Genomic DNA, 25627 nt, shown 5'->3' with positions numbered 1-25627 from the left:
TGCAGCATCATTTCTGAGGGCTCTGTTCTGTTCCATTGATCTGTATCTCTGTTTTGGTACCAGTACCATGCTGTTTTGGTTACTGTAGCCTTGTAATATAGTTTGAAGTTAGGTAGCGTGATGCCTCCAGCTTTGTTCTTTTGGCTTAGGATTGACTTGGCGATACGGGCTCTTTTTTGACTCCATATGAACTTTAAAGTAGTTTTTTCCAATTCTGTGAAGAGAGTCATTGGTAGCTTGATGGGGATGGCATTGAATCTATAAATTACCTTGGGCAGTATGGCCATTTTCACGATATTGATTCTTCCAACCCATGAGCATGGAATGTTCTTCCATTTGTTTGTATCCTCTTTTATTTCATTGAGCAGTGGTTTGTAGTTCTCCTTGAAGAGGTCCTTCACGTCCCTTGTAAGTTGGATTCCTAGGTATTTTATTCTCTTTGAAGCAATTGTGAATGGGAGTTCACTCATGATTTGGCTCTCTGTTTGTCTGTTATTGGTGTATAAGAATGCTTGTGATTTTTGTACATTGATTTTGTATCCTGAGACTTTGCTGAAGTTGCTTATCAGCTTAAGGAGATTTTGGGCTGAGACAATGGGGTTTTCTAGATACACAATCATGTCATCTGCAAACAGGGTCAATTTGACTTCCTCTTTTCCTAATTGAATGCCTTTTATTTCCTTCTCCTGCCTAATTGCCCTGGCCAGAACTTCCAACACTATGTTGAATAGGAGTGATGAGAGAGGGCATCCCTGTCTTGTGCCAGTTTTCAAAGGGAATGCTTTCAGTTTTTGCCCATTCAGTATAATATTGGCAGTGGGTTTGTCATAGATAGCTCTTATTATTTTGAGATACGTCCCATCAATACCTAATTTAATGAGAGTTTTTAGCATGAAGTGTTGTTGAATTTTGTCAAAGGACTTTTCTGCATCTATTGAGATAATCATGTGGTTTTTGTCTTTGGTTCTGTTTATATGCTGGATTACATTTATTGATTTGCATTTGTTGAACCAGCCTTGCATCCCAGGGATGAAGCTCACTTGATCATGGTGGATAAGCTTTTTGATGTGCAGCTGGATTCGGTTTGCTAATATTTTATTGAGGATTTTTGCATCAATATTCATCAAGGATATTAGTCTAAAATTCTCTTTTTTGGTTGTGTCTCTGCCCGGCTTTGGTATCAGGATGATGCTGGGCTCATAAAATGAGTTAGGGAGGATTCCCTCTTTTTCTGCTGATTGGAATAGTTTCAGAAGGAATGGTACCAGTTCCTCCTTGTACCTCTGGTAGAATTCAGCTGTGAATCCATCTGGTCCTGGACTCTTTTTGGTTGGTAGACTATTGATTGTTGCCACAATTTCAGAGCCTGTTATTGGTCTATTCAGAGATGCTGAAAAAAATGTATATTCTGTTCATTTGGGGTGGAGAGTTCTGTAGCTGTCTATTAGGTCTGCTTGGTACAGAGTTGAGTTCAATTCCTGGGTATCCTTGTTAACTTTCTGTCTCGTTCATCTGTCTAATGTTGACAGTGGGGTGTTAAAGTCTCCCATTATTATTGTGTGGGAGTCTAAGTCTCTTTGTAGCTTACTCAGGACTTGCTTTATGAATCTGGGTGCTCCTGTATTGGGTGCATATATATTTAGGATAGTTAGCTCTTCTTGTTGAATTGATCCCTTTACCATTACGTAATGGCCTTCTTTGTCTATTTTGATCTTTATTGGTTTAAAGTCTGTTTTATCAGAGACTAGGATTGCAACCCCTGCCTTTTTTTGTTTTCCATTGGCTTGGTAGATCTTCCTCCATCCTTTTATCATGAGCCTATGTGTGTCTCTGCATGTGAGATGGGTTTCCTGAATACAGCACACTGATGGGTCTTGACTCTATCCAATTTGCCAGCCTGTCTCTTTTAATTGGAGCATTTAGTCCATTTACATTTAAAGTTAATATTGTTATGTGTGAATTTGAGCCTGTCATTATGATGTTAGCTGGTTATTTTGCTCGTTAGTTGATGCAGTTTCTTCCTAGCCTCGATGGTCTTTACAATTTGGCATGATTTTGCAGTGGCTGGTACCAGTTGTTCCTTTCCATGTTTAGTGCTTCCTTCAGGAGCTCTTTTAGGGCAGGCCTGGTAGTGACAAAATCTCTCAGCATTTGCTTGTCTGTAAAGTATTTTATTTCTCCTTCACTTATGAAGCTTAGTTTGGCTGCATATGAAATTCTGGGTTGAAAATTCTTTTCTTTAAGAATGTTGAATATTGGCCCCCACTCTCTTCTGGCTTGTAGAGTTTCTGCCGAGAGATCCGCTGTTAGTCTGATGGGCTTCCCTTTGTGGGTAACCTGACCTTTCTCTCTGGCTGCTCTTAAGATTTTTTCCTTCATTTCAACTTTGGTGAATCTGATAATTATGTGTCTTGGAGTTGCTCTTCTCAGGGAGTATCTTTGTGGCGTTCTCTGTATTTCCTGAATCTGAATGTTGGTCTGCCTTGCTAGATTGGGGAAGTTCTCCTGGATTATATCCTGCAGAGTGTTTTCCAACTTGGTTCCATTCTCCCCGTCACTTTCAGGTACACCAATCAGACGTAGATTTGGTCTTTTCACATAGTCCCAAATTTCTTGGAGGCTTTGTTCGTTTCTTTTTATTCTTTTTTCTCTAAACTTCCCTTCTCACTTCATTTCATTCATTTGATCTTCCATCACTGATACCCTTTCTTCCAGTTGATCGCATCATCTCCTGAGTCTTCTGCATTCTTCACATAGTTCTCGAGCCTTGGCTTTCAGCTCCATCAGCTCCTTTAAGCACTTCTCTGTGTTGGTTATTCTAGTTATACATTCGTCTAATTTTTTTTCAAAGTTTTTAATTTCTTTGCCATTGGTTTGAATTTCCTCCTGTAGCTCAGAGTAGTTTGATCGTCTGAAGCCTTCTTCTTTCAACTCGTCAAAGTCATTCTCTGTCCAGCTTTGTTCCGCTGCTGGTGAGGAACTGCGTTCCTTTGGAGGAGGAGAGGCGCTCTGCTTTTTAGAGTTTCCAGTTTTTCTGCTCTGTTTTTTCCCCATCTTTGTGGTTTTATCTACTTTTGGTCTTTGATGATGGTGATGTACAGATGGGTTTTTGGTGTGGATGTCCTTTCTGTTTATTAGTTTTCCGTCTAACAGACAGGACCCTCAGCTGCAGGTCTGTTGGAGTTTGCTAGAGGTCCACTCCAGACTCTGTTTGCCTGGCTATCAGCAGCGGTGGCTGCAGAACAGTGGATTTTCGTGAACCGCGAATGCTGCTGCCTGATTGTTCCTCTGGAAGTTTTGCCTCAGGGGAGTACCTGGCCGTGTGAGGTGTCAGTCTGCCCCTACTGGGGGGTGCCTCCCAGTTAGGCTGCTCGGGGGTCAGGGACCCACTTGAGGAGGCAGTCTGCCCGTTCTCAGATCTCCAGCTGCGTGCTGGGAGAACCACTATTCTCTTCAAAGCTGTCAGACAGGGACATTTAAATCTGCAGAGGTTACTGCTGTCTTTTTGTTTGTCTGTGCCCTGCCCCCAGAGGTGGAGCCTACAGAGACAGGCCAGCCTCCTTGAGCTGTGGTGGGCTCCACCCGGTTCGAGCTTCCTGGCTGCTTTGTTTACCTAAGCAAGCCTGGGCAATGGTGGGCGCCCCTCCCCCAGCCTCGCTGCCACCTTGCAGTTTGATCTCAGACTGCTGTGCCAGCAATCGGCGAAACTTGTGGGCATAGGACCCTCCGAGCCAGGTGCGGGATATAATCTCCTGGTGTGCCATTTTTTAAGCCCGTCGGAAAAGCGCAGTATTAGGGTGGGAGTGACCCGATTTTCCAGGTGCCGTCTGTCACCCCTTTCTTTGGCTAAGAAAGGGTACTCCCTGACCCCTTGCGCTTCCTGAGTGAGGCAGTGCCTCGCCCTGCTTCGGCTCGAGCATTGTGTGCTGCACCCACTGTCCTGCGCCCACTGTCTGGCACTCCCTAGTGAGATGAACCTGGTACCTCAGATGGAAATGCAGAAATCACTCGTCTTCTGCGTCGCTCACGCTGGGAGCTGTAGATCGGAGCTGTTCCTATTTGGCCATCTTGGCTCCACCCCAGAAATTCTTTATATTTCAAAATCACTTTATATTCCGAAAGATACCAGCCTTCTTCGTCTCCTCAAAATCTTTCATGGAATCATAATTTCTGAAAAAATCTGTGTGTGCCTTCTTTCTTGGTTTAGCCACAGCAAACAGAGAGAGATCTGCAAGCCCCAGGGATACAGCGAATGTTCCAACGATATGAAATTGCAGGCACTTGGCCAGAAGGCCACATATCTAAGGTTTTGTCAAAGCACTGGAAGCCGTGGTCATTGTACTTGATAGGTATGTCACCACTGCCCTTACTGGCCGATAGAGAAATGGAAAAATTAGTTTTTTTTTAACTTCCCCTACAAAATACTATGATTCTCTGAGGCAGAGGGTGTTTTTGTGGGGGAGGAGGGGTTTTTTTTTGAAACTGAGTCTTGCTGTGTTGCCCAGGCTGTAGTACAGTGGTACAAGCATAGCTCACTGCAGCCTCAATCTCCGGGACTCAAGCAATCCTCCTGCCTCAGCCTAGCGAGTAGCTAGGACTTCAAGGTGCATGCCACCATGCCCAGCTAATTTTTTTTCTTAATTTCTTGTAGTGACAGGGTCTCACTATGTTGCCCAGGCCAGTCTCAAACTTCTGGGCTCAAGTAATCCTCCTACCCCTGCCTCCCAAAGTGCTGGGATTACAGTTGTGAGTCCATGTTTTAGTCCTCTCTTTTCCTCAGGGAGGTAGCATAGAGCCTGGCACAGAGCTGGTATCAACCATTATTTATTTAACTAAACAAAGGAGTTAGACCCCTGTGTTTTGATTGTAAAATGGGCGTGACAAGTGCCTGGACTTTCTCTGACTCTTTATTCAAGGTCTAATAGTAGTACAGGCCTATGAGTTAAAGCAAACTCTGTGGCCAGTCAGCAGCTCATTGTAAACGCCAGGAACACTACCTTTGTCCTCAATGTCTCCTTTGTTTCTAGAATGCAGAGGCAGTCTTTGGCAAGTGATGAATGGTAAGGGAACACTTCCTGACATTTATGTTTGAGCAACCAGGATTTTCTGTGATGCTGTTACAGTGATCACTGCACAGAGTATTCATCCCACTGCATTGCTGTCATTTGTCTTTGTACAAAGATCTTCATGATGAATAGATTTGAAGGACTTTATGTTATGGTTCATGAAAAGAATTCTCATCAAGACCCAGGCATGTTTTATTGAGTTTGTGCCTTGGCAGTTCTTCTGGATAAAATATTTCATTGACCTTCCCAGAGACATCATAAAACATCTAACTGCAGTTTTTCATTTTTGTGTTAGGGCATTCATTATTTGATGGTCTTTGGCTGCTTAAACAATTCCTTCTGCTTCTTTGTCATTGAAACTGAACTTTCAAAGCTGCTATTCTTTTCCTTTGGAGTATATCCTTCACTTTCTTCCTTAAGGTTTTGCTTTAAAACTCCATTTTATTTTTCATTCCTCCATTGGGCTTTTCAGAGGGCTAGAGAGCCTTTTCACAAAGAACGTGAACTCACAGGAAGGAGATGATAAGGAAACTTAAAGTAATTACCTTTGCATCTTAGTTGTCCTCCTACCTCACCCCTCTTCATCTCCAGCATAGAACTAGGACCTTATTTTTCCCAAGCAACTAATAATAACAATGCAGAAAATGTTATGTCCTTATTTTATTCATCAGACCATTAGCATTATTAGGCATATTAGACTTGCATACTATTTATACAGATACTATCCTAATTAGTCGATAGAAAAATGAAGAAGATAGCCAGTGCCTTCAAGGAATGCATAATTTAATTAGGATGATGGATGAAAGGTTGCAAGTACCTCCTCTAAGTCTTTGCTTTAAAAAAAAAAATCTTTGAATTAGGGTAATATACTTTCCTGATGGCCTTATATAATCACATTATCTTCTCTATATGAGGAACTTAGCACAGTTACTGGCTTGTAGTAAAAGGTTCAGTAAATGGTGATTATACTAATGGATAGATACAGAGTAAGTAGAAATTTGAAGAAGGCAGTGGACATGGCGTCTCTACTTAGATGTAAAGAAGGAATACTGGGGGAAATTGTATATACAAAGGCATAAAGCAATGAAATATAAGGTACATTTAGAGAACCATAAGTAATTGGTCTATTGGAACAGAGGGATGAAGGAAGGAAGCTTAGTAAGATATGAGGCTTCCGAGGTAGGCAGAAATTTAGATAATGGGGGACATTAATCTTGTAAGGAATGGGGGACATTAATTAATATTAAGCAGGGGAGTCTTAAAATTAGTTAATCAATGCTAAAGAAAATTTCTCATATACTATGTGTCTCTCTTAGGTCTCGCTTGCCCTGGAACCTCTGTCAGAAACTTACGACAGCTACCATCCACTTCCTACCACTGACATGACAGAAAATGTGCTTTTATCTAAGCAAGGATTCAGAGAGAATGCTGAACCCAGCAGTACCCAGTTTCAGGTTCCATCAAGGCCTCGCGACATACATACCATCAAAATTGATGGAAAAGAGTTAGCAGCCAACAGCAGTAGATCAACCACTCCGAGGTAATTACCATGCCTAATAGCAGTCAATCTGTCAGTTAACTGCACTGTACTTGTGATTTCTGTCTTTCATTTATGGTTAAGTAAAAGATTAACAGCAGAGAGAGGCACAGTCCTCATTTAGCAGATAACTGTGAAGCACCCACTCTGGTCCTGGTTTGATACTAGGTGCTGGGCCTAGAAATAAGTAAGACATGATTTCTGTTTTCCAGAACTACTCACAATCTAGCGGAGAAGCCAACATACAGATAAATGACTAAATGATATCCAGAGGCAGGACAGATGTTCATGAGGGAAAAGAGGGACAGGGAGCTATTCTGTGAAATAGAATTGAATAAGAATCAGGTTTTTGTTTTAAGTAATTATTTATGAAGCATTTGCTTTGCGTCGGGCTCTGCTGAGCTCTTCGTTTTATTGTCTCGTTTAAGCTATGACTCCCTAACTGTAGGTAAAGCATCTATTATTTCTATAATTTGGGAGATGAAAAAGAGATTTACAAATTTGCATTGCAAATAAGTCACCCTTTTTGAGGTCCAAACTACCTTGCCAAAACCACTGGTCTACTTTCTGTCTCTGACAAAACAGAATGTTACCATAATAGATTATATATTGCTGATGTTCTCCTTTTTTTAAAAAACAGGGGAAAAGACCATGTATACTTTGCAGAGAACCCTGATACAATAAAGGATTCTTCCTTTGGACTACAGCACCATCTTAATTCAGGACAGAGTTTAGAGTCTGTAACTCTGAAAGGCAGAGCTCCACGGAAGCAGATGTCCCTTCTGAACAGTTCTGAATTCCAGCCTCAAATTAGAACACTTGCCAAGAGTCACAGTGACTCATGCATTCTTTCTTCAAACAACCCCCCTACCAAGGATCTTCTTTCAGGTATGTATTTATTTGTGAACTGAGTCAGACTAAGCTACGTTTATTGGGATTGCTCTGCTTGTTAGCCAGCCTACAAAGAGAACCAAGACTCTTGTTTGAACTAAGTCAAATAAAAACAGGCAGTCTTGCTAGAGTCCAGCATCTCGCACCATTTAAAGACAGCCGTATTAAACCACCAAGGTATTTCTGAATAATTACTCAGTGCTTATAATTGTAAGTTTGGGGAAGGAATCGTTTAAAAGGAATTGGATATAAGGGGAAAACCTTTATCATAGAAAAGGATTAGTCCTTATTTTGTCCCAAATAATTCAAGGCAGGTAAGGTTTTTGTCTCATGATCAGCATTTATTTATCCCACTGTATGGAGACTAGTACAAAATCCATTTCACATTCTGAAAACTCTTAGTCTTAGTGAGAACATTCGGTACACAGCTGCTGATCTTAATCCTGGGAATTAAATAATGACTTGTGGCCAAATAGAAGAAGAAAGGAGACAGTTTACCCTTATAAGGGCTTAGACAGAAATAAAAAAGCAAACAGGGACAGAATTAGATTACCCTCATGTTAAGGAGTGGTATAATAAAAGCAATTGACTTACATTACACTGTAATGGTCAACCATGTATCTCTTTGACCTCAGGATCATAACAGGAATTTGTCTACATCCCTACAAGTAAAATTTCCAAAATTAAAATATCTGTAGCATCAGAAAAGTCTTTTAAATAACTATTTGGGTACATAATTTACATTCTTAAGGACATTTTGTAAAAGAACAAAAACAATTTTGTTTATAGTTTTTCAACTGAAATGTCTTAGATTCCCTACTTTAAAAAATATACGGGCCAGGCACGGTGGCTCACGCCTGTAATCCCAACACTTTGGGAGGCTGAGGCGGGCAGATCTCTTGAGGTCAGGAGTTTGAAACTAGCCTGGCCAACATGGTGAAACCCTGTCTCTACTGAAAATACAAAAATTAGCCGGGTGTGGTGGTAGGCGCCTGTAGTCCCAACTAATCAGGAGGCTGAGGCAGGAGAATCGCTTGAACCCAGGAGGCAGAGGTTGCAGTGATCCAAGATTGTACCACTGCAAAGCCTGGGCAACAGAGCGAAACTCTGTCTCAAAAAGAGAAAAAAGAAAAAAATATATATATACATTCTAAAAATAAAAAAATATATATATACTCCAAGATTATAAACTATTAATGTTAGTCTTTAATGCAAAGACTGCGTTAACAAGAAGGAAAATTGACCCAATGTACTCAGCACTTGTCAGCTCACTTGTGTAGACCCAAGCACTAGACTTTAGGAAAGATATTTGTTGACTCAATAAGCAGTTATCTATTCAGCACTACCAAATGTCTGGTGCTCTTCTAGGTATCAGGGCTACAGTAGTTAAATATATATACATATAAACTCCTGCTATATGGATTTTATATTGATTGGAAGACAAATGATAGACTAAATAATTGTGTGTTACTTGGTGATCATGGCAATGGCGATATATGAAGCCAGGAAGGTGAGAGAAGGGGATGTTAGTTTTACATAGGTTGGCAAAGGAAGACCTCATTAAGAAGATAACATTAAGCTACTCAGGAGGCTGAGGTAAGAGGATCCCTTGAGCCTAGGAGTTCGAGTCCAGCCTGGACAACGTAGCAAGATCTCATCTCTAAAAAAAAAAAAAAAAAGCAAAGAGAAAGAAGAAGGTAGCATTAAAGATCTAAAGGAAAGTAGATGTGTTCCTTCTTTTTTTTTTTTAACTTTTATTTTTTTTATTATACTTTTAAGTTCTAGGGTACAGGTGCAGAATGTGCAGTTTTGTTACATAGGTATACACATGCCATGGTGGTTTGCTGCACCCATCGACCCGTCACCTACATTAGGTATTTCTCCTAATGCTATCTCTCCCCTAGCACCCCAACCCCTGACAGGCCCTGGTGTGTGATGTTCCCCTCCCTGTGTCCATGTGTTCTGGAGAGGAGATGTGTTCCTTCTAAGGAGAGTAACCAGACTGGTAAAAGGACCAGCAAGAGATAGCCTGGAGAAAACAGCTACCACTTATTGAGCACTAATTATGTGCTACCTACTATGCCAAGTGCTTTATATACATAATCTTACAAAAGTCACATGAGGTAGGCATTATCCCCATTTTTAAATGAAAACACAAGCTCAGACTTAGGCAGCTCCTGTGCTATCAAAGGGGGCAGCTCTCATTTATTATTGTCTCAGACTTTAAGGCAAAGTCCTATGCCTCTAGGTTCATTGTTTACCTAGGCCTGTTTTGTTTTGCTTTTGCTTTTTAAATCAAGACCTTGCTGGCCAGCTATTCAAGCCAAACAAAATATGCCGTGCACAACCATGGGCTGTCAATGTACAACCTCTTCAATAAGAGTTACTAGGATCTGTGGATTTAAAGGTAAAACAAGGTAGATTTCGACTCTAGTCTGAGTTAGTAGTCTGACTTGTGCACAAATGGGAGAGGGACCACATCACTATAAATGGTCAAGTGTGGGCTGGATAACCTTCTGATGTGACTTTTACAGATGGGGTTAAAATATCAAGTACATAGCTGGATAAGATCTTTTTTTTTTTTTTTTTCAATTTTATTTTAGATTCAGGAGGTATATGTGCAGGTTTCTTTCCTGGGTATATTGCGTGATGCTGAGAATTGGGGTATGAATTATCCTGTCGCCCGGTACTGAGCATAGCACCCAATAGTTTTTCGACCCTTGTCCCCATCTTCCCTCCCCCTCTAGTAGTCCCCAGTTTCTATTGTTACCATCTTTATATCCCTAAGTACCCAGTTTTTAGCTCCCATTTATAAGTGAAAACATGCAGTATTTAGTTTTCTGTTCCTGACTTAGTTCACCTAGGATAATGGCCTCCAGTTGCACTGGATAAGATCTTTAAAGGTCTCTTCCAACCACAAGATTAAGTGGGCCACTTTAGTAAGCATAGAGTTGAGGTCATGTGAGGGACACAACAAATACATAAACCTAATGATTTTTCTGGTCTTTGATGTACTAATAACATACCAGAAAAGAGGGTACAAAGCTGTATCAGTCAACCAGCTAGTATTTATGAAACACTAACTACACAGCAGGATCCTGTTCTTCCCCATTTTCAAAATAGCAATGATACATTAGATTCTTCTCATACTTCACATCTCTGACTATCATATCCTTTAACCAGCCAGAGAAGAATCTGCTTTAAAAGGTTAATATGATTAGGTTCTGCCTACCAAGATAATCATCCTGTCTTAAGGTAAGCATTAATTACATCTGCAAGTCCGGGCAAGCTGGCTCATGCCTGTAATCCCAGCACTTTGGGAGGCTGTGGTGGGAGGATCACTTGAGCCTGGGAGGTCGAGGCTCCAGTGAGTCGTGATCGTGCCAATGCACTCCAGCCTGGGTAACAGAGTAAGACCTTGTCTAAAAAAAAAAAAAAAAAAAAAAAAAAAAAGTTTTAAATAATTACATCTGCAAAATCCTTTCACGGTAATACCTAGACAAGTGTTTGAATCACTAGGACAAGGTATGAGTATATGAGGCACTGGGGATCTTGGGGTAGCATCTTAGAATTCTGCCTATCATAGTGAGTGATCTTTATTTTTTAGTTTAGTTGTATTGCCACATCACACATTGAACATATGGTATTTAAGATTTTGGATTTTTTTTAAGTTTTTAAGCTATATTTTGACCTCTTTATAGTAACAAATATTAGATGTTTCGATGTTTATGGACTTTGGGAGGCCGGGGCAGGAGGAGAGCTTGAGGCCAAGAGTTCAAGACCAGCCTGGGCATCATAGCAAGATACCATCTGTACAAAAAAATAAAAAATAAGCCAGGCATGGTGGTATGCACCTATAGTCCTAGCTACTTGGGAGGCTGAGGTGGAAGGATTGCTTGAGCCTGGAAGTTCGAGGCTATAGTGAACTTGATTGTACCACTGCATTCCAGCTAGGGCAACAGAGCAAGACTCTGTCTCTAAACATATGTAAATAATGTATAAGACTATGGATATATTTGACTTGTTTTTTTTCTTGGCCTAACCATCATACTTTATTTTTAGAAATTATAAAATTAGACTAGGAGTTGGGCACTTTCTAAGCACCTGTGGAACCTCAAGAAAATAATATTACCTCCTGTATCTGTTGGAACAATACTATTGGGCCTGAGCTTTTTTATTTTGTTTGTTTTTATTTAGAAACAGAGTCTCACTGTGTTGCCCAGGCTGGAACACCGTGACTATTCATAGGTGTGATCATAGCATACTATCGCCTCAAACTCCTAGACTCAAGCAGTCTTCCTGATTTAAGCAGTCCTCCTGCCTCAGCCTCCCGAGTAGCTGGGACCATGGGCACATGCTGCCGTGCTCAGCTAGTACTCAGCTTTTAAAAAGAAGCCTAAGAACTAAGTAGGGTCATAGATAGTATAGCAGTTAAAAGCACAGGATGTGGAATCATCTGGTTATAGATGTATTGCGTGTACAACTTGGTCAAGTTACCTACTCTCTGCCTCAATTTTTTATCTGGAAAACAAAAGAAGTCATAGTACATATCTCAGAGGACTGTTGGGAGGATTAAGTGAGTAATACATGTTAAAATACTTAGAATAGTGCCTCGCATGTGGTAAACATGCAATAAGTGTATTCTCTAATTTCTGTTGCTGCTATTGTTGTGGGGCCCCTTAAGGGATGGGATAAATTTTACCTATCAGAAAGTCGGAAAAGTCAGGTTTTATCCTGACTTTTCCATTAACCTGCTGTATGAGTCATGGAAGCTTTTTAGCACTCTTTTCTTCATCCATAGAAGTATGAATTTGGTATCTGGATACAAAAACAATATATAAACATTACTAACCTTATTAGGTACAAACACCAGTTGGAAGAGTCAGTATATGGATATAACAACCCCCACAAGAGGTCAGTCTCCGGAATGGAGACTTCATTCATTGTTATAATGCCAGCATCTAAAACAGTGCACAGTAGAAACTCAGTAAACATTTCTTTTGCATAAATGTCCTCAAGGAATTCTCAAGCTAATGGGGAAGGCAGATGAGTAAACTATTCCAGTACACACTGGTGAGTCCTCTGATAGAAGGAAATGCACTGAATATTCCAAATGTTTCTGCTGCATTTTGGATTTTTCTGTTTTCTACATTTACCCTCTTCAGCTCTGTTAGAACAAGGCAATAAACTGCGTAATGCCATGGTGATTTCTGCAATGAAATCAAGCCCAGAGACCAGCATGTTGTTGGACCAAGTTCATCCTCCTGTTAATGAAGATTCTCTTAGAGCATCAACACAGTAAGTTACACAATTCATTTCTTAATAGTTGTTAACCTGTGTTTTTTGTCAAGTTATGGACTGGATAATCTTGGAAACGCTTATCAAATAATTCCTGATGTGGTGGGAAAGAAGCCTACACTAGGAGTTAAGATACTAAAAATCTTATCCTAGCACTGGTACTTGCAGCATATGTAAATGGGTAAATTCTTTACTCTCTCCGAACTCGTATCCTTGGATGTAAAATGGGGATATTCTCTCCCTACCTCACAGAAATGAGATGGGATTCGACTGTAAGAAAGAGCTTTGCAAAGTGTAAAGTTTTATTTAAGGCAGTTAAGTCTAAAGTATGTTAAATTTTCTGAGTCAGACCAGCGGCATGTACGAAGTGATTATGATTTAGATTTTTTCCGTCTGTTAGCCACTCAGTGAGAAAGTATTTTTCCACACCTTAGAATCAGAGCCTTTTCTAGGAATCAGTTTAAAGACCACATTGAAGATCACCTCCTCCCTTCAACTGAGAATACATTTTGGAGACATGACACAAAAGCTGATACCAGAGCTATACAGCTGCTATTAGGCAGGTAAGCACTATTAACTGGCTTTCTCCCTTTTGAACTCTTCCTCCAATTTATAGTATGCATTGTTATCAGATTCATCTTCCTAAAGTAACATGTCCTTAGACTAACCAAACCCTTCCCTATTCCTTAAACTATCACTATTGCCTACTAAATAAAACTCCAAACTTTAGCCCTTTACTTTTGGCTTTACTTACAGAATGATCCCGTTCTACCTTACCATTTTTATCTCCCAACTCTTTCCCCAATACCAGTGTTAACATGGTATGATGAAAAGAGCATGGATTTTAAACAGATACAAGTGAAAATTCAAGGTTCATCTCTAATTAGCTTTGTGGCCTTAAGCAGGTATCTCTGAACTTCAGAGGCATTGGTAAAATTGGAATTGTACCTAACTTTGCAAAATTGTTGTAAGGATTAAAAATGATGTATATAGAGGAGTAACACAATGCTTGACACATAATATTTTGAGGGGTTTTTTTTTTGTTTGTTTTTTTGAGACAGAGTCTCACTCTGTTGCCCAGGCTGGAGTGCCGTGGTACAATCTCGGCTCACTGCAACCTCCTTCTCCCAGGTTCAAGCGATTATCCTGCCTCTGCCTCCCAAGTAGCTGGTTCTACAAGCATGCACCACCACTCTTGGCTAATTTTTGTATTTTTAGTAGTGACGGGGTTTCACCGTGTTGTCCAGGCTGGTCTCGAACTCTTGACCTCAAGTGATCCACTCGCTTCAGCCTTCCAAAGTGCTGGGATTACAAGCATGAGCCACAGTGCCTGGCCGACACATAGTATTTTTACTGTTGGTAGTTGTTTATATTAACGTTATGAATAACATGTGCCCTCCAACCAGACTCATCTATTTATTGTCTCTTGAATACAAGATACTGTCTACATTCATGTCTTGGAAAGTTAATAGGGCATAGTGGTTAAAAGCAATATGTGCCAAAGTTTTAAAGGTTATGGGAGAACATGTGTTTCAAAGGCTCCAAAAGCTCACACCTATAATCCCAGCACTTTCAATCCAAGGTGGGTGGATCACCTGAGTTGAGGAGTTTGAGACCAGCCTGGCCAACAGGGTGAAACCCTGTCTACTAAAACTACAAAAATGAGCCAGGCGTGGTGGTGCAGCTACTCAAGAGGCTGAGGCAGGAGAATTGCTTGAACCCTGGAGGTAGAGGTTGCAATGAGCCAAGATCATGCTACTGCACTCCAGCCTGGATGATAGAGTAAGACTCCATCTCGAAAAAAAAAAAAGAAAAACAAAACCTCCAATTAGTTTGATTTGAAGTTTAGATTTCTATTACAGGGAAGTAACAACACAACATACTCCAGAAAATACTTGCAAACTGAACCCAGCAACATATAAAAATAATTTTATACTATGACCAAGCAGGATTTATTCCAGGAATGAGAGTTAGTTTGACACCTGAAAATCAATATATGTGATCCACCATTATCTATATCTGTATCTATAAAGAGAGAGAGATAGACAGATAGAAAGATTTTTTTTTTTTTTTTGAGACCAAGTCTAACTGTATCACCCAGGCTAGAGTGTAATGGCTTGATCTCGGCTTACTGCAACCTCTGCCTCCTGGGTTCAAGCGATTCTCCTGCCCTAGCCTCCTAAGTAGCTGGGATTACAGGTGTGAGCCACCGCACCCGGCCTCACCATATCAATAGAATAAAAGACAAAAACCACATGATTATCTCAAGAGATGCAGAAAAACAGCCAGTCATGATGGCACACGCCTGTAGTCCCAGCTACTTGGCAAGCTGAGGCAGGAGAATCCCTTGAGCAACAGTGAGCCATGATTACTGCACTCCAGTCTGGATGACAGAGTGAGATCTTGTCTCAAAAAAATAAAAAATAAAATATAAACTATTAAACATTATTGAAATAAAGAGGATTTAAGTACATGGAAAAAATCCTATGTTTGTCTTTCAACACAATATCAGAATCCCAGCTGACTTCTTTGTGGAAATTGACAAGCTGTTTCTAAAATCATAAGAAATTGCAGGGGACCCAGAACAGCCAAAACAATCTTGGAAAAAAAAAGAAAGTAGGACTCGCACTTTCCAATTTTAAAGCTTACTACAGAACAACAGTAATCAAGTCAGTGTGATACTGGCATAAGGATAGACATATAAATCAGTGGAATAGAATTGATAGTTTAGAAATAAACCCATCTGTCTGTGGTCAACTAATATGAGTTAGACAAGGCTGTGAAGACCAATCAATGGGGAACAAATAGTATTTTCAACAAATGGTGCTGGAACAACTGGATAGCCCCATGCAGAAAAAATGAAGTTGGGACCAGGCATGGTGGCTCATGGTGTAATCCCAACATTTTGGGAGGCTGAGGCAGTAGGGTCATTTGAGGCCAGGAGTTTGAGACCAGCCTGGGCTACATAGTGAAACCCCCATCTCTACAAAAAATAAAAATAAAAAAGATTACCTAGGTGTGGTGGCACATGACTGTAGTCCTAGCTACTCAGGAGACTGAGGCAGGAGGATTACTTGAGCCCAGGAGTTCAAGGATACAATGAGCTAGGATTACACCACCGCATTCCAGCTTCAGTGACAAAGCGAGACCTGTTTCTAAAAAAAAAAAAAAAAAAAGTTGGACCCTTATCTCACACCATATACAAAAATTAACTCAAAATGGATCAAGCAGCTAAATGGAAGAGCTAAAACTATAAAACTTAGAGAAAACATAGAGGGAAATCTGTGACCTTGAATTTGGGAAATGATTCTTAGATATGACACCAAAAGCACAAACCAGAAAAGATACATAAATTGGATTCCATCAAAATTAAAAATGTATGTGCTTCAAAGGACACTATTAAAGTGAGAAGATACCACAGAAAGGGAAAAAATATTTACAGATCTTATATCTGATACAGGACTTATATCTAGAACATATAAATAACTTATATGACTTAATAATCAAGGAACAAACAATCCAATTAAAAATATGGGCAATGAATCTGAATAAACATTTCTCCAAAAAATATATTAAGATAGCCAATATGGCTGCGCGTGGTGGTTCACACCTGTAATCCCAGCACTTTGGGAGGCCAAGGCAGGCAGGTCACAAGGTCAGGAGATCGAGACCATCCTGGCCAACACAGTGAAACCCCATCTCTACTGAAAATACAAAAGAATTAGCCAGGTGTGGTGGCAGGCGCCTGTAGTCCTAGCTACTAAGGAGGCTGAGGCAGGAGAATGGCATGAACCCGGGAGGCAGAGCTTGCAGTGAGCCGAGATCACGCCACTGCACTCCAGCCTGGGTGAAAGAGTGAGACTCCATCTCAAAAAAAAAACCAAAAAGCCAATATACACATGAAAAGATGCTTGACACCATTTGTCATCAGGAAATCAAGACAATGAGATACTATTTCACACCCACTAAAGTCAAATAGTCTATGCATTAATGAGGATGTGGAGAATTTGAAACCCTGGTACACTGCTGGCAGGAATGTAAAATGATGAAGCTACTTTGGAAAATAGTCTGTCAGCTCCTCAAACTCGTACCTATAGATTTACCATATGACAGAAAACAATTAAATTTTTAAACAAATATTTACCATGTGACCCAGCAATTCAACTCCTAGCTATATACCCAAGGGAAATTAAAACATACATCTATGTAAAAATGTGTACATGAATGTTCATACTAGCATTATTCAACTGGATAGCCACATGCAAAAAAAAAAAAAAATGGAAGCAACCCCAAAATTGAAACAACCTAAATGTCTATCAACTGATGAATGGATTAAGAAATCTGGAGTATCCATACAGTAGAGTAGTGTTTTCACCTTTGGCCATCAAGGTGAAGTACTGCTACATGCTACAGCATGGATGAACCTTAAAAACATGCTAATTGAAAGAAGCCAGGCCGGGCGCAGTGTGGTAGCTCACATCTGTGATCTGGGAGGCCGAGTTGGGAGAATCACTTTAGCTCAGGAGTTCGAGACCAGCCTGGGCAACATAGGGAGACCCCGTCTCTACAAAACGTAAAAAATTAGCCTGGTGTGGTGGCGTACACCTGTGGTCCTGCCTATTCAGAAGGCTGAGGTGGGAGGATCAGTTGAGCGTGGGAGGTTGAGGCTGCAGTAAGCTGTGATTGCAACACTGTACTCCAACCTGGGTTGCAGAGCAAGACCTTGTCTCAGATAAAAAGAAGCCAGTCACAAACAAATATATATACTTTTATTTCATTTAGATGAAATGTCCAAATAGGCAAATCTATAGAAACAGAAAATAGATTAATAGTTCCTTAGGGCTGGGAGTGATGATGGGTAGGGTAGTGATAGCTGAAGGTTATAGAGTTTCTTTTTGAGATGATGAAAATGTTTTAAAATTGAGTGGTGGTGATTGGTCACATTTATGAACATACTAAAAACTATTGAATTGCTCACTTTATTTATTTAGTCTTTTTATTTTTATTTTTTTGAGGCAGAGTTTTGCTTTGTCACCCAGGCTGGAGTGCAGCGACGCAACCTCAGCTAACTGCAACCTCCACTTCCTGGGTTCAAGCAATTCTCCTGCCTCAGCTTCCCGAGTAGCTGGGATTGCAGGTGCATGCCACCACGCCCAGCTAATTTTTTGTATCTTTAGTAGAGATGGGTTTCACCGTGTTGGCCAGGCTGGTCTTGAACTCCTGACCTCAAGTCTTCCGCTGGCCTCAGCCTCCCAAAGTGCTGGGATTACAGGCGTGAGCACCATGTCTGACCAAACTGCTCACTTTAAATGGGAAGATTGTATGGTATGTGAATTATATCTCAATAAAGCTGTTTATGGAAGAAAAAAAAAAAAGATCAAGAACTCAGAACAGTGAATGAAAAAAGATACACCAAGACACATAATTATGAAATTTTAAAATACTGAGAGACCATATTAAAAGCTTCCAGAGAGGGAGAAAGAATAAAAGTCACATATACAGTATCAGGAATTGGAATGAGATCGGGTTTTCTACCAGTTCCTTGGAATTCAGTGCAGAAATGTCTTAAGATTTCTGAAGTAAAATTATTTTCAACCTAAAATTCCACTCCTAATCAAACTATTAGTCAAGTGTGAGGGTAGAGTAAAAATAACTTTATTTATCCATAGTCTCAGAAGTTTACCTGTCTTGCACTATTCCTCAGAAAACCACAGGAAAATATCTTCTACTGAACATTTATTTTAGGAAGAAAGAGTAAGACATATAGTCTAAGAAATAGGGGCTACAACACAGAAGAGGTATAGAAGGAGATTTCGGGTGTATGTCATAGAGAGCGAGCAAACAGTCCATATGGGGGCGTCCCTGACTTCAGTAGGGATGTTTCTAAGGAGTGCAGAGGTGGAGGGGAATGGAACATATATTGACCAAATTTTAAGTTCTCTCAAAGGAAATTTTCAATTCTCTTGAAGAGTTCACTCATAAAGTAGTAATAGGGTCAAAGAAAACTAAGCAAATGAAAATTAAGGCAGTTAATTTATACCAGCGATCATTAGTTGTATAAGAAAAGAGGTGCAATAAATTATACTGTACTTGGCTCTGATACAATATTAACCCTGAAAATTAATTTAACCAAAAAATTTGTAATATAACTAAATAGAGAAGATGGGTAAAAGGGAAATGTGTGGTTCAAGTGTAATGGTGTAAGAGAGTGGGTCCTTCATTTTTCATAATAGGAAGTTCATAGATCATACAGAAAAGTGAAAAATCAGAAAATAACAGTATATTAATGTGTCACTTCAAAATATACAGGTAAAGCCAGGCATAGGGGCTCACACCTGTAATCCCAGTATTTTGGGAGGCTATGTCAGATCGTTTAGTTCAAGACCAGCCTGGGCAACATAATGAGGCCCAGTCTCTACAAAAATTTTTAATTAGCTGAGTGTATTGGTGTGCACCTGTAATACTAGCTACTACTAGGGAGGCTGAGACAGGAGGATCCCTTGAGCCCAGGAGTTCGAGGCTTCAGTGAGCTATGATCACACCAGTGCCCTCCAGGCTGGGCAATAAAGCAATACCATGTCTCTAATAAAATTTTTGAAAAGAGAAATATGGAGGTAAATACCAGAAGAAGCATCCAAGGGAATTGAAAGTGATCACCTCTGAGGAGTCAGTCAGCTACTGTTTCTTATTATAAGCCTTGTAGTCCTATTTGACTTTCAAAATAGGCATGTGTATTCTTTTATTTAAAATTATGTCTAAGAAGAAAAAGAAGAGGATAGTGCTGAGAATAGGCTTATTTTATGGCCAAGGAACTCAGGCAAATTTTAGCCCTTTTAATATGTCATAGACAGGTGAATAAATTCAAAGAAATATTAATTTCAAAAAAGAGTAAAAACTGGAAAAGTCTTCATAACTTTAAGGGTATACAAAGTGGGGAATAACAAGCAACTGGAAAAATTTTCATAACTTTAAGGGTATACAAAGGGGAGAGTATATAAAAGAACAAAAAGTAGAGTTTCAAAAAGAAGCAGGTCTCAAACTCCTGGGCTGCAGAAGCTGCAGAGAGGCCATGTCGGCTGGGAAGTTGTTAGTTGGATTATGGCAGTTAGGAAGCTGTTCTGACCTTTGAGAGTTACTATAGATTGATGGTTTTCAAGGAGGGTGTGATTCTTCCCCACCCCAACCCCATGAGACATTTACAGTGTCTGCAGACATTTCTCAGTTGTCACAACTGGGAACGTGCTACTGGCATCTGGTAAGTGGAGGCCAGGGATCTGAAATGCATAGGACAGTCCCAAAGATAAAGAATTGTCTGACCCAACATGTCAGCAGAGCTGAGATTGAGAAACCCTGCTGTAGCCTAAGGAAAGGTGAGGAAGGGAATGTTAACTATCTGCTTGTTGAAAATAATATGAGAACACTGTCTAATTTGAAGGTAGTGATTATATACTATTTTCTTGAGAAATTAAGGAAAAAAGTGTAGCACCTAGCTTGAAAGGAAGCAACGTGGAAAGAAATAATAAATAAAATGTGCATCACAGTACCTGGCATCATGTTCATTAAGAAATCATTAAATTCACTAACAGGTGCTTATTAAATGTTAATTACTATAGGAGAAACAGAAATATATGCATACTTTGCCCTCAAGGAGCCTAAACTTTGAGGGAAAATGTGGAATTTATACAAGGACCTGAAAGAAAGTTAGAAAGTAAAAATTGTTATCAAAAAAGGGACCAGTAATCCCAGCACTTTGGGAGGCCAAGGTGAGTGGATCACCTAAGGAGTTAGAGACTAGCCTGGCCAACATGGTGAAACCTCATCTCTAAAAATACAAAAATTAGCCGGGCATGGTGGCGGGCGCCTACAATCCCAGCTACTAGGGAGGCTAAGGCAGGAGAATCACTTGAACCCAGGAGGCAGAGGTTGCAGTGAGCCTAGATCATGCCATTGCACTCCAGCCTGGGCAACAAGAGCAAAACTCCACCTCAAAAAAAAAAAAAAAAAAAAACCACCAGTGTGGGATTTCAAAAAAAAAAAAAAAAGGAGAATTTGTTCCTTCAAAATTCTGAGTTTATAGTTACTTGTATGCTTATATTCCTATTAGTTTGTAAACTGTGTTTTATTCATTTTTTATGTTCTATATAGAACTAATATCACCATAATTAGTCCTAAATGCACGTATTTTTGTTTATTGGAAGTGGGTGTATCTGTGAATTTTTCGCAAAATCAATATATAATATTTAACTCATTGAATTATACCTTTTTTCTCCCTATCAGACTATAAATAATACAAGAGTACAGATTGTGTTAGCTTAGCCACCTCTGTATCTTCCAGCACCTAGCACATAATAGGTGACCAATAAATGTTTGTTGAATACATGAATGAGATCACAATCAGTGTCAGTAGTGTGTTTTTGAATACTGGTTGTTAGCATCCCAGAAGAGGGGTAGTATAATTGGGAAATATTTATTCAGTAGTCTTTTGTTTAATGTGAGTCTTCTGTTTAACATATCTCCTTCCACATTTAGAACCTCAGAAAGTTTCACTAAAGAGAGAATAGTTCAGCTGAAGCTTCTATTAAAATTCTTCTGCTTTGTTTTCCTATCTCTGCAGTGCTGAATTATCCCAAGGCAATTTGTGGGATGGGCTAGGCTCTCCTCCAGATTCCCCATCTCCTGGGAGTGATGTGTATTGCAGCAGTGAGCTGAATGACCCTCAGTATGACCAGAGTCTCCTGGAGAACTTATTTTATACAGCACCTGTAAGTCACTGAACCTGAAGCACTGAGAATTAGAGAACAAGTGTATTAATAATATTAGTAGCTGCAGGCATACCAGACAGCTATGCATTTTACATAACTTACCTTACTTAATTGTAATGACAACCTCAAGAGGAAAATATTGTCTTCATTTTATAGATGTTGAGACAGGCCTAGTAGGATTTGAATATTTTGTGCAACAACATGTAGCAAATAAGTATTAGAGCCAGAATTCAAATTCAAGTTTGCCTGAGTCCAAAGCCTATGGTTTAATTAATATATGGTTTCCTTAGAGCATTTATAAGGAAGAGCTAATGTAGTTACACCCTCAGAACCATCTTTAACTGGTATCTGTTAAAAATATTCCAAAAATACTTCTTACTTACAGGAGACAAAAGTCTTCTGGCCTGTAAGACAGGGATTCTCTTTTCTGGCAGCTCTGGTTTTTTCAAAGTTCTTTTTTCTATCAAGCCTTATGCTCTTTTCATTGGCTTAGCATATTCTAGAGTCTATACATACTAAGTCCAATCCCTGTTCCACAAGTAATTATTTATATGTGTGAAGGTTCATACTCCTGATTTTCCTTTTCTCCAGGTCAAAAAAAGATACTGAAATACAAGGTAGTTTATACCAGCCCAGTAGTAAGCCAGTGAGGGCTACCACAGTTTGGAAGACGCAGAGAAAACTTTTACATGAGATTGTGGGGAAAAAGCATAATGAAGAATAAAGGGTTTTAACTGAGATTGAAAGATAGTGTTTTGAGAAGCAGAGAAAAGATACAAAATGGGTGTAGAAAGAATGACCTGTGCAGAAAAGCACATTTTTGCGCTACAAGGGACCCAATTGACTAGATGAGAATTTGTGTGGAAAAGGAGTTGATAAGGCAGGCTGGCACATTGCAGCCAATCTGTGAAAGGCTTTTCATGTCAGGTGAAGAGAAAATCACATATCACAAGAGTGTTTTAGGAATCTGTGTCTGGCAACCCTACAGTGGGGCAGACTGAAGAGGGAATAACGAGAAGCAGATAGGAAGCCGCTGGGCTACAGGAGGCATGAGAGAGAATGCCTGAATGAGAGTACCTGCAGTGGGATTGGACAGGAGGAGGTGGGTGGGAAAGACATTAGGAACTGTTAGGATTTCATGACTTCCCACCTTCACAGTCATCACTGATACTGTGTTCCCTATAGGATAAAGAGGAAATATTTATTACACATTTGTTACCCATTTTCTGTGTGCTAGGGACTTCACGTCTTATCTGTCATTTATTAAATACTTGGGGGGGGGTTGTTTGTTTTGTGTTTTTATGGCTGAAACTAATAGAACACTAAATACTGATTTTAATTCATTATTTTGTTTAATTCTTTTTTTTTTGAGATGGAGTCTCTCATTCTGTCACCCAGGGTGGAGTGCAGAGGCATGATCTTGGCTCACCACAACCTCCACCTCCCGGATTCAAGCCATTCTCCTGCCTCAGCCTCCCAAGTAGCTGGGATTGTAATCCCAGGCACATGCCACTGCACCTGGCTAATTTTTGTATTTTTATTAGAGACAGGCTTTCACCATGTTGGCCAGGCTGGTCTCGAACTCCTGACCTCAAGTGATCCGCGCACCTCAGCTTCCCAAAGTGCTGGGATTACAGGTGTGAGCCACCATGTCCAGCTCTGTTTTATTTAATTCTTTTACTAGGCGCATGAGATAGTATTACCTCTCTTTTACATAGCATGAAACAAAAGCTTAAAGAGGTTAAGTGCAAATAATTAAGTGGCAGAACTGGAATTCTCACCCTAGTCTATCTGACAAAAAGCCTGTATGTTTTTCTACTAGACCACAGTGTGTCATCAGCCTTGAGCATGGTGTTAGAATCTGACCCTGACTGACCTCTCTAACTTCATCTCCCACTTATACCCTTTACCCACCGTAGTCTCCAGCCATACTGGAGTCTCACGCCACTTGCCACTCCTGAAACATTTTAGCTCTTTTTTTTTTTTTTTTTTTTTTTTTTCTGTAGAGACAGGGTCTCACTATGTTGTCCAAGGTTGTCCAAGTTGGTCTCAAAACTCCTGGCTCAAGCAATTCTCCTGCCTTGGCCTCCCAAAGGGTTGGGATTACAGGCATGAGCCACTGCACCTGGCCTTAGCTCTTGTATCTCCCTATTTTTTGCTGGTACTAATCCTTCTACTTTGAATGTTGAAATGCTCTTATCCATCTGATAAACTTCATTCTTGAAGATCAACTCATCACCTCTGTGAAGAAATCATCCCAGACTTCTCCAAGCAGAATTTGTTGCCTGAATGCCTGCATATCTTACACACATTTCTATTATAGGTCTTACCACATTGTATGATATAGTCCCTTGTACACAGGAATGTGTCTTCATTCTTTTTATTACCAGTACAGCAAAGGCCTGACAGATACTGAGTGCTCACTCAGTGAATACTAGTGAATAAATGAATGCGTGAATGATACTAGATAATCCCCCATGCTATTTGAACAAAATAATTTTAGGAAGTGTTTGTTGCCTGAAAGAAGGAGTGAAGCAACTGACCATGAGACAGTGGGAAAGCCAAGGAGTTACAATGTTCATGTCCTTCCCCAAAGTCAGTGTTTGACATTCTTAATATTGAATAGCATTCACAGCATGATTAACTTGTATTTTGGTACCTGAAATTCTTAGCTGTTGAACAACGTAGTTTATGTTAACCTTAATTCCTTTCAGCCCTTGGACCCATCTAGATTTTGATTACCTTGTCAATAAGCTTTTATTATTATTATTATTATTATTATTATTATTATTATACTTTAAGTTCTAGGGTACATGTGCACAATGTGCAGGTTTGTTACATAGGTATACATGTGCCATGTTGGTTTGCTGCACCCATCAACTCATCATTTACATTAGGTATTTCTCCTAATGCTATCCCTCCCCCAGCCCCGAACAACCCTACAGGCTCTGGTATGTGATGTTCCCCACCCTGTGTCTAAGTGATCTCATTGTTCAGTTCCCACCTGTGAGTGAGAACAGGCCATGTTTGGTTTTCTGTCCTTGTGATAGGTTGCTCAGAATGATGGTTTCCAGCTTCATCCATGTCCCTGCAAAGGACATGACCTCATCCTTTTTTATGGCTGCATAGTATTCTATGGTGTATATGTGCCACATTTTCTTAATCCAGTCTATCATTGATGGACATTTGGGTTGGTTCCAAGGCTTTGCTATTGTGAATAGTGCCGCAATAAGCATACGTGTGCATGTGTCTTTATAGCAGCATGATTTATAATCCTTTGGGTATATGCCCAGTAATGGGATTGCGGGGTCAAATGGTAATTCTAGTTATAGATCTTTGAGGAATCGCCACACTGTCTTCCACAATGATTGAACTAATTTACACTCCCACTAACAGTGTAAAAGTGCTCCTATTTTTCCACATCCTCTCCAGCATCTGTCAAAACAAGTCTTTTTTTAGAAATAACTTGCATATTGATAAGGATCCTTTGAAATGGAGCCTTGTAAGACAGTGTTGTCTAATAGAACTTCCTGTGATGACAGAAATGTCCTGTACCCACATTGTCCAATTCAATAGCCAGTAGTCACATGGACAAGGACTTCATGACTAAAACACCAAAAGCAATGGCAACAAAAGCCAAAATAGACAAATGGGATCTAATTAAACTAAAGAGCTTCTGCACAGCAAAAGAAACTACCATCAAAGTGAATGGGCAACCTACAGAATGGGAGAAAATTTTTGCAATCTACTCATCTGACAAAGGGCTAATATCCAGAATCTACAAAGAACTCAAACAAATTTACAAGAAAAAAACAACTCCATCAAAAAGTGGGCAAAGGATATGAACAGACACTTCTCAAAAGAAGACATCTGTGCAGCCAACAGACACATGAAAAAATGCTCATTATCACTGGTCATCAGAGAAATGCAAATCAAAACCACAGTGAGATACCATCTCACGCCAGTTACAATGCAATCATTAAAAAGTCAGGAAAAAATAGATGCTGGAGAGGATGTGGAGAAATAGGAACACTTTTACACTGTTAGTGGGAGTGTAAAGTAGTTCAACCATG

General features: G+C 39.9%; 1 protein-coding gene across 24 annotated transcripts in view; it reads left to right on the top strand.

Moving 5' to 3' along the window:
• The window catches only part of C2CD3 (C2 domain containing 3 centriole elongation regulator), a 175961-nt gene that overhangs the window by 33130 nt on the left and 117204 nt on the right, over nucleotides 1-25627 (top strand). For 19 of the 24 annotated variants that reach the window (XR_010121340.1, XM_063641296.1, XM_063641310.1 and 16 more), the window contains 5 exons: nucleotides 6383-6606; nucleotides 7244-7491; nucleotides 12660-12792; nucleotides 13227-13355; nucleotides 21407-21554. Coding sequence is in view for 23 of the 24 variants with exons in the window: in XM_063641296.1 (XP_063497366.1) it covers nucleotides 6383-6606; nucleotides 7244-7491; nucleotides 12660-12792; nucleotides 13227-13355; nucleotides 21407-21554 (882 nt within the window). In the remaining variant the exon portion in view is untranslated. Of the gene's footprint in view, nucleotides 1-4238; nucleotides 4350-6382; nucleotides 6607-7243; nucleotides 7492-12659; nucleotides 12793-13226; nucleotides 13356-21406; nucleotides 21555-25627 lie in introns of those variants that run through there. The other 5 variants (XM_063641304.1, XM_063641301.1, XM_063641303.1 and 2 more) reach the window with 2 other exon arrangements.

This window comes from Symphalangus syndactylus, chromosome 6 (assembly GCF_028878055.3).
Source record: "Symphalangus syndactylus isolate Jambi chromosome 6, NHGRI_mSymSyn1-v2.1_pri, whole genome shotgun sequence".
Taxonomy (NCBI): domain Eukaryota; kingdom Metazoa; phylum Chordata; class Mammalia; order Primates; family Hylobatidae; genus Symphalangus; species Symphalangus syndactylus.
Note: the sequence above shows the minus strand (reverse complement) of the source record. Positions and strands in the feature narration are given on the sequence as shown.